At 40.1% G+C, this 10002-nt stretch overlaps 1 protein-coding gene across 4 annotated transcripts in view; it reads right to left on the bottom strand.

Moving 5' to 3' along the window:
• Nucleotides 1-8359, bottom strand: part of SMIM14 (small integral membrane protein 14) — an 88607-nt gene extending 80248 nt beyond the window's left edge. Inside the window, exon 1 of one of the 4 annotated variants that reach the window (XM_029947152.1) lies at nucleotides 8337-8359. In XM_029947152.1, coding sequence (XP_029803012.1) covers nucleotides 8337-8343 — 7 coding nt within the window. In that variant the 5' untranslated portion in view covers nucleotides 8344-8359. Of the gene's footprint in view, nucleotides 1-2425; nucleotides 2771-6114; nucleotides 6376-8336 lie in introns of those variants that run through there. The other 3 variants (XM_029947169.1, XM_029947160.1, XM_029947177.1) reach the window with 3 other exon arrangements.
• Nucleotides 8360-10002: the final 1643 nt, after the last annotated feature.

Here is a 10002-nt window from a genome sequence, read left to right as displayed (position 1 = left end):
AAAAAAAGAAAGATTTTAAAAAGTAAAAATTAAATAAAATATAGCCAGTTAAAAATCAAGTGTAGAAAGATTCTAAGGCCATGGTAAAAAGCTCATTACGTTAAACCAAAAAAAAATCCCACAAAACTAAACTAAGATACAAGCTTATGCAGGTATTATATCTCATTTACACCAAACATACATTTTATTTTTCATTAAAAAAAATTAAGTCTATTTATTTATTTTGGGGGCAGGGTGGGGCAGAGAGAGAGAATCCCAAGTAGGCTGTGCGCTGTCAGTATGGAGCCCAACATGGGGCCCGATCCTATGAATCTCAAGATCATGCATGACCTGAGCCAAAATCATGAGTCTCAACCGACTGAGCCACGGTTCCCCAAGATTCATTTTAAATAAATAAATAAAAGACTGGAAGAAAATACCATGTACAGAGATAACTTCTGAATGAGAAGACTGCAGACTTTGTTATGTTGGGCTTCATACACTACTGTCTCGAAGCTTTTCAGTAACAAGCTTATCTTATGTTTAAAAAAAAAAAAAAGGGGTTATTAGACATCCACCTCCAATTCAGATTTAAATAGAGTAGTTCATGAAAGGAGTTCCATTAGCATATTCTAACAGTTGTAACAAGTAGGTTTACTTAATATAGCTTCTATGACCATGGAAGACAGGTCAATACTGTTGTCATATAAAGTCCATGAGCTTTGGATCAAGGGAAAATTGGATTTGAATCCCAACAGTACCAGTGGCTTTACCCTGGGCAACTTACCTAACTAGTCAGAGCCTGTTTCCTGCAGTGTAAATTAGGAATAACAGTATCTGACTTGGAAGATTGATGTGATGGGGAAATGTGAAGTGTGTGAAGGAATTCAAGGGGCTGGCAAATAGAGTCATAAATTGTAAATGCCATAATTACTAATAATCAGGCAGGTAACCACTGTTTAATTTCAGACTCAAATAATTTTCAGTCTTTTTCAAAATGGCTTTTAAAATGCCCATATTGCTCATTATCCAAACGGAGGATCTACTGATAGGTGCCCCCAACTACAGAAACAACCATTCATATGGTTAGTACTCATTATGTGGGCCAAAACACAAATACGCAAATAAACACGTACCAAAAGAATACCTTTACTTATAAGCCTGTAGCATGTAGCAGTTAATCTAAGTTTTACAATTACAAAAATTTCTAATAAAAGCTAAAATATAACAAAGAACAGTTGGAAGTGCTTCACTTTCTGCAAAATCTTTATATCTCACATACCGATATATTATTTATTAATTTGGACAATTTAGGGTCTTGTATTAAGGTTTTGTGCTATTAAGTTATATGGGAAAAGATCACAAATAATTCCTTTTAGCAATGTATAATTTTTTTACAAACACAGATTAAAGCTGTGATTTTTCTTCTTTTATTTACTACATCAACAAGCTTGGCTCAAGTCATGATCTCACAGTTTGTGGGTTTGAGCCCCACATCGGGCTCTAGGCTGAGAGCTCAGAGCATGGAGCCTGCTTTGCATTCTGTGTCTCCTCTCTCTCTCTGCCCCTCCCCTGCTCATGTTCTGTCTCTCTGTCTCTCTCAAAAATAAATAAATATTTTAAAAATATTTTTTTAAAAAAGCCTACTGATTACCTAATTGGTCCTCCCTGACCGCATGGGCCTCCCAAACGAATAGGCTAGATAGCCACAGACAATTAAATACAGAAAGTGAAGTGACAGGAGCAGAAACACTGCTATTTACAAAAGCCGGAGATGGGTGAGGACAGAGCTCTGGTAAAGGTCATGTGTACCTGAGCCTACAAAGATAAACACAATTAGCCAGGCTTAAAGGCTAGGAAGAAACTAAAGACAACCAGTATTTCTCTAGATTAAGTTCCCTGACCTCAAAAAAAAATCAACACACCAATCAAATTTAACATTGTTGGGTTTTTAAAAACTCATTTGGAAAGGGGTCTTCCAGTGAAAAATCTATTCAGTTTACAACTGGCCAAACAGTAAATCACTCACATCAATGAAGAAAATATAGAAACAGTTCAAATGACTACACAAGCAGGCAAAAAGTGGTAGTCTTCTGGTGTGAGGAACACAAGGTAATGCACAGGAAGGAGAAAACACTTCAAATACTTAAAATTTACTGTAAGCCTGGGGGCTTTCAATGCAAAAAAGCAAGACAACCTAGGAGTCTTTACAGATGTCATTTCCCTCTGCAACTTTGCCGGTGCAACTTCAGGCAAAAAGACGAACAGAAACATGGACTTCATTAAGGACTGGATTGGAAATGAGATAGAATACACTATCTCGCCCTTTACAAAAACGTGGCCTATCAAAACCAAAGTACTTAGTATACAATTCTAACCACTAACTCAGAGGCAGTAGGGTACGGTGATGAACAGATATGTTCAAGCCTAACTTTCTGCCACTTACCATGTCACAGTTCCTTCATGTGCAAAATGAGATAGGAATACCTCCATCGGACTTGTTCTACATCTACAGTTAATTGAAAAACATGTAATTTTTTTAGCAGAGTACCTAACATGTAAGAGCATTCCCCAAAATGGTAGCTATCATTACTACTACAAAGCAAGAAGTAATCTTCCAGAGAAAAGCCATTAAAATATTAAGAAACATTCTCAAACTTTGATATGCATTAAAATCACCTCAAGGGCTTGTTGAAAATGCAGGTTCCTGGAACCCATTCCTTCCAGGGATTAATTCTACAGGTCCAGAGCAGAAAGAAGCCATGCTCTGGCCCAAACATCAAGAATTACTGAAGAGAATCAAGGCACTGCTCTATTAAAAAAAAAAAAAAAAAAAAAAAAAAACGGCTGAAAACTAGGATTCTTCCATATAAAGAACTGATCTAAAACAGACTGTATGTTCCAGAGGAATACAGACATGTTTAGCAAGTTCATTCATTCAACTAAGATTCATTAACTACTTACTATGCAGAGAATAGGAAAATGTTCTCATTTTCACAGAGGTTAACTTCTAGCATAGGAAACAGAATATTTTTTTTAATTTTTTTAATGTTTTATTTATTTTTGATACAGAGAGAGACAGAGCATGAGAGGGGGAGAGGCAGAGAGAGAAGGAGACAGAACCAGAAGCAGGCTCCAGGCTCTGAGCTAGCTGTCAGCACAGAGCCTGACGCGGGGCTCGAACCCACGAACGTGAGATCTGACCTGAGCCGAAGCCGGAGACTTAACCGACTGAGCCACCCAGGCGCCCCCAGAATATTTTTTAAAAATAGGGAAATTCCAGATAGTGCAAAATGTTATGAAAAAAATAAAAGAGAATGGAGAGCTAACTGGGGAGAAATTTCCTCAAAGAAATAACGTCTTAACTGAAACCTGAATGATCTGATGGAATCAGCCACAGCAAGATCTGGGAGAATACTGAAGCCACGGGGCACAGCGAGCTCAAAGGCCCTAAGGCAGAACAAGCCTAACGAGTTCCAGGCACTGTCCTAGTGTGTCTAGAACACATGAACTGACATGGCCAGGCCCTAGGGTACTAATGGAGGCAGAGGAATGCAAGGTGAGTTAAGGGAAGGAGGCCGTTCCAGAACGTGTAGTTTGGATTTTATTCTGAATGTGACAGAAGGTCCCCCCCCCCCCGCCCCCAAAAAGGGCAACATAATCTTATATACACTTTAAAAGATCTCTGGGCTGGGTAAGGGGAATGTACCATAAAAAGCCAAACTGGAGGCAGGGAGACCAGGAGGTTACTACAGTAAGCCAGAGATGGTGAAAGTTGGCAAAGGTTGAGGCAGTGGTGATGGGAAGTAGTGGCCAAATTTAGAATAAAACACTACAATTTAAGGTAAATCAAAGAAAAAGAACTAAGTCACAAAATAAATGGTAAACATCTGAGACTAATTACCCAAGAGATACAGAATAAGAATACATTTAAAGGTTTTAGGTAAGTTCACAACCTACAGACGTAAATAGATTATTAGCATATTTAGCATACTTCCTAGACAGTACTTATCTTTTGAAGTTGAGGTGACGGGGACATTTCCTTCTCTTTTGGCACCACCAAGAAGGCACTGGACTAAACAGGCATACATCCAATGCTCTTAAGTGTGATTCATAAAGTAAAATCTTTCAGGACCTCACTGTCGGAGGCCTAGACAGCTGGTCAGCATTTGGAACATAACGTATCTATGGAATAGAACTAAAGCTTTACCCGAATCAAATCACTGAATTAGCAAAACTCTTTTAAACTTCCTATTGTCAACTTAGGCTACTCTATGCCTGCTCTCCCAAAGGTTAAACAAGAAAACCTTATAGGGCCACTCAACGCATATTAACTTCTTTATATTATCATAAAGTCTGGGAGGAAATCTTTTAACACCACTATTTTAATCATGGTTTGGCAAAGAATATAGTTAAGGTCCAAAAGTCCCTATCTATTAAAATATACATTTTGTTACTCCAAAGTACTGCTACGTGAAAAAGCAAGGTTATAGAAAAGGTTATACCATTTTTGTGTAAAATGTCTAACTGTAAAAAAGAAGTCTGAAAGGATATAAACCACTACTAACATTTTGGCAATCTCTGGATGGCAGGATTACCAATGACTTATTTTCTCATTTGCTTATTAATTGTAATAACTCTGCAATTATTACAAATTACTGCATATAAGCAAAAATTCAGTTACAGGTTACATAAAAGGTATTTAAAAAAAAGAACTTCAAGAAAACATTATTTCATTTTTCTAAATCAGCAGGATTCCAACTGTGGTATTAAGAAAAATGATCTCAATTGCACCACAGGAGAAGGAAATTTGTTAAGAAGAAATACATGTTATACTACACAAGGATACATCCTTCAAAGAAGTAGCCTAAATTCCTAAGTACTCCTCCCGGATTTCATAAGGGGCAATCAATTAGCACATATTTTTCTCCTTTCTTACCATTTACCAAAGAAACACCTCAATTAATCAGTTCTCCTGGGACCAAAAAAAAAAAAAAAAAAAATGTTCTTTTTCTTTTTTAAACACCAACTTAGGGCAAAAAGGAGGTTTGGTCCTCTGTCTCTGTGCTGTCGAGGGGGACGGAGGGGAGCAGGGTTTGAAGCAGGCTTACACTAGCAGAATCTGCGTGGCCGTTCACCTGAAGTGAAAAAGGAACACAAGCTTTCTGCAACCTCCACTAAATAGAGTCTCAAGACTAAAATACCTGAAAGGTCTTACACCTTCCAAGTTATTGTGCATGTACAACTGGCAACGGTTTCTAATAACACAAAAACTGGAAGGCCTCTTCAACAAACAGAGATACTACGTGCGTGAGGCTCATCCTGCTCTCCATGCAAAGTCAAGACATTCTACTTAAGGCCGAATCTTCGATTTTGCAAACTAGGACAACTGAAAACATCCTATTTACTTTCTACAGTTAACAAACATCATCTTGGCTAAAATCCTAACACACACAGAAACAGACACTTTGGAAAACTTTGGCTTTGAACGGCAACACTGGACTTCAGGTATTCCGGTAACCAGCTTATCGCACATTATCTGTCTTTATAAAGGGTACTACCTCTTTACCGTCAGCTCTGGTTCTAACTGAACAAACAAAAAGAGAATACTTTAAACTCACACCACAATAAAAGCTAAAAAACCTCCCGCTGTCTTAGTTTTCCTTGCTCATCAATCACAACAAAGGACGCATCCCAATGACTTGATCAAACCTAGAGAAATAGAGGTATATGACAGTGTGGATTTCGGGGTTTGTGGGTTTTTCCCTTTCAGCTACGACTCCCTTCTTTTTACTCCATTATACGCCTCCACCCGCGCTGACGGTCTTGCCCTAAAAATAAAACCACCCGTGGCTACCGTCCACTTTCCTGCTAAGCCCCGACTCTGGTTTCCTGCAGAGAGAGCCAAATTGCAGGTTCTCTGCCTCGCTCTTCGCGGGCGGGCGCGAGCTCGGCAGCAACGGGCTTCTCCCGGTGCAGAGTCACCAGCCCGGCCGGAGAACCACCGAGCCAGAGAAACCAGACCCGCTCTGCCGCAGCCCCCGCAGCTCCCCAGAGTCTGAGGAGCCCCCAAGAAAAATAGGGTGAGGGGAAGGTGGGCCGGCAAACGTCGGAGGTAGAAAGAGAGACACTCACCCGCCCAGACAACAACCGACGGGGCGGGTAGGAAGGAGACCGGAACCCAGGCTCGACAGAAAAACCGCCTGAAGCTTCCGGAACACTGCGGCTGCTCGGGACGCCGCGGCCGCTGCTGGTCCCGGCCGCTGACTTCCTCCCCTCCTCTGTTTTGATTCGACTGACCACGTCACTCTAAGCCACGAGACCCGGATCTGCCGGCTCCCGCGGGTGGCGGCGCAACAGATTGCAGAGACGCGAGACCCCAGCGGCACGCCTGCGGAGCATGCGCGCACCCCGCGCCTGCCCAGTGCGTCGGGTTAGGAGGGGCGGGCGTGAGCGCTTCGGGCGCTAGCGACACGCTATTCGTGGGGGCGCACTGCGCGGGGGTTGCAGTTCCGGTTGGGAGGGGTGGGGCCGACCGCTGTGAAGTGAGCTGGGCGAGGCCCCGCGCCTGTGGAACTGGCCAGCGTAGCTTCTGTTTCGTCTTTGGTGAATAACGTCCAATGCTGTGCGTCTCTCTTTGCCTGAGCTGGTGGCTGTCTCTGACCCGAGTCCTTAGAATAGCGAAGGTAGAAAAAGAGATGGGCGCAAGTTCATATCTGCTAAGAAAGGGTACTTTTGTAGATTTTTTTTTTAGATTACTCAGGCCCGGGTGAAAATTGGGGGATGAGGATTTATTCTGATGCACGAAAGTATGTCAGATGTAGCAGTTATTGATCCTCTTGACCCTCCCTAATGTTTTTACACCCGGAAAGCAGTCTAAAATTAAGCTTAAGAGAAAAATAGCATAGGTCACAAATAATGGCTTGCTGGTCGGGAGACAGTGAACAGGGCGGGGGTAAGCTTTGTTGGGCGGCACCCCTAAGCCTTAATTGCAGGAATAAGGATACTATTGATTATAAGTAAGGAATATATAAAAATAATATATAATAAAGAGTAAGAATTTCAGTTCCTCTTGAGGCAAATTGGTGCTTCCTGCTCTCCCATTCTGGCCTTTTTAGTCTACCAGCTAAACCTTTGGGGCCCCAGAAATTTCCCAATCTGGCAAAACTTTTAGCTACTCTACTGTTTCTTAGGCCCAGGAATTAAACTTATATTAGAACAGGACCAAGTGGCAAAGTAAAAGTGTTAAGTTCCAAACAGATTTCACAAATGCAGATCATCTTTGCCTATCCTCCAGATGAGGTGAAAGTTAGCTGTAACAAAGGGTCTTCCTTACTCTTAGTGACCTCAGTGAATTGCTACCCATCTACTTAGTAAAGTATTTCCACTAACTGAGTCACCTTCAGGAAATTAGTAATATAATCTGCAAGATATTTTTCATGTGTTAATCTTAACAAAGGTAAAGATTTCTAGAAAATTTAAGGTTTCTGGTAAAATTCAGAAACCTAGCTAATTAACAGATTACAGTAAATAGAAGTCAAAACTTCTTGGCCCTTAATCTGCCATCTTGAACTCTGCTCAAATTTAGAGAGCTTGAGGTGGAATCTAAGGCCCTAATGAAGTTCATGTTGACACTATAGCAGAGGATCTTGAATTTGTGGAACAGAATGTCTTGGGGTGCCTGGGTGGCTCAGTTGGTTAAGCTTTAAATTCAGCTCAGGTCATGATCTCACAGCGTGTGGGTTGGGTTCAAGCCCCGCTACAGTCTCTGTGCTGACAGCCTGGAGCCTGCTTCAGATACTGTGTCTCCCTCTCTCTCTACTCCTCCCCTGCTCACGCTGTCTCTCTCTCTCTCTCCCTCCCTCTCTCTTTCTCTCTCTCCCTTCCCCTCCCTCTCAAAAATAAACATTAAAAAAAAGTCTTATATGCTTGAGTGCACTCCTGTGCACAGCTGTGTTGCACAGCTGTGTTTAAAACAACAGTATGTCACACAACTAGAATCATACAGATTGTTGCAAAATTATCAATACTTGCTGTAATAAAGTAAATTACAGAAAAATCAAGATATTAGAATCGTTGGTAGGTAGCTTCCAAGGTAACCTCCAATGATTCCCCCTCTGTAAAGTCCGCCTCCAGCCCTTTGATTCAGAACTAATCTGATCCATAGAATACAGCTGAAGGTTTGTGACTTCTGAGGCTAGGTCATAATGGCACTGATTGCAGCTTTCCACCTCATTCTTTTTGGTTTGCCCCTACCATAGCGGAAGTTAGTCTACACACCACTCTTCTCAAGCAGTTCTATGAAGGGAACATGTAGAGAGGAACAAAAGCCTCCACCAACAGGCACACCAACTTACCAGCCATGTTCAGCGAGCTGCTTTGACTGGGCTGATCTTGTAACCCCAGTCAAGCATTGGATAACTCCATCCCCATCCACCATTTGCTCACAATCTCATGAGAGATAGAAAGGACCAGCTTTACCCACAGACAGTAATACGGGATCTTACATAGTTTTTTGCCCAATCATTAAGTTCAACCTTTCTAAACTTAAAACAATAGAAAAACAAAAAATGTGTGTATAATTCTATATGTAAAATAATTTAAAGAATAACAGAGTTCCTACCACAGTACCTGGAACACAGTAGATAGTGAATAAATATTTGTTGAATGGACCCATCAAAGACACACCATTTGAGGGGTGTCAGGGTGGCTCAGTCAGTTGAGTGTCTGACTTCGGCCTAGGTCATAATCTCACAGTTTGTGGGTTCAAACCCCATATCAGGCTCTGCGCTCACAACTCAGGGCTTGGACCTGCTTTGAATTCTGTGTCCCTCTTTCTCTGCCTCTCCCTTACTTGCACTCTATTTCTCTCTCTCAGAAATAAACATTAAAAAAATAGTCTTTAAAAAAAAGACACACCTTTTGGAAAATACTGGGAATAAAAATTGATAAAGGAATAACACCATAATATATAAAGGACTCATACAAATCAATAAGGAAGATATTACTGCCTCCAATACTCATGTAGGTATAGAGTATGAACTGATGGCTTACACACAAAATGGAGATACAAATAATATTTGAAAATCTTCAATCTCATAAAAAATGCAAAATAAAGGAAGATTTTCTTTTTTTAACTACTTTATGGGACTTTTTAAAAAGATTTTTTATTTCTAAGTAATCCCTACACCCAATGTGGGACTCAAACTGACAACCCTGAGATCAAGAGTTGCATGCTCCACTAACCAAGCCAGTTGAGCATCCCTGCAGATATTTTTAAATAGGAGTATCTAATATTGGTGCTCTTAATACTACTAGTAGAAATTTAAGTTGGCAGTTAGCTTTTTGGAAATCAATTTGGCAATATATATGAAGTTCTATAAAAATTTCACATCGATTGGCTCAATTTCACTATTAGGCACTTAAGTTATTTAAAAGTGAATAATATGAAGATATTAATAAAATAAAAATATGGAAATAACCTAAGTGAACAATGGTAATGGAAAGAATAACTTTGTTACATTGTATGTTACAATCTAAGAAACTGAGGATAGAAATAATTTAAAATAGATTTTAAGAAAATTAATCACATTGTATATGATGAAAAAAATCTAAAAATAATTCAAACATGTAATGGTAATGGAATGGATATGTTAATTTATATGTTCAGGCTTAACAAACTTGAAAATTTCGTCCCTTTCTGAACCAGTCCCTAGTTTGATTCTTGATCTAGAAGAAGAAAATGTTTGTAAATAATATATGCTTTATACATTCATAAAAGCATTCTGGAAGATGTTCCCAAAACTACCGACGTTCATTACTGGGGGTAGAGAAGGTGGGTGGAGAGGAGGAAGTGGTGAGAGACTTCCTTATGACTTTTTACCTTTGGGATGGTTTGAATTTTTACATAGCTATGCATTATTTTTGCAGTGAAAAACATTACTAATTTTTTTCACTTTTTTTTGCAGTTGTATTAGTCTGCATAGGTTACCATAGCAGAATACCATAAACTGAATGGCTCAA

This window comes from Suricata suricatta, chromosome 1 (genome assembly GCF_006229205.1).
Source record: "Suricata suricatta isolate VVHF042 chromosome 1, meerkat_22Aug2017_6uvM2_HiC, whole genome shotgun sequence".
NCBI classification, from domain to species: domain Eukaryota; kingdom Metazoa; phylum Chordata; class Mammalia; order Carnivora; family Herpestidae; genus Suricata; species Suricata suricatta.
Note: the sequence above shows the minus strand (reverse complement) of the source record. Positions and strands in the feature narration are given on the sequence as shown.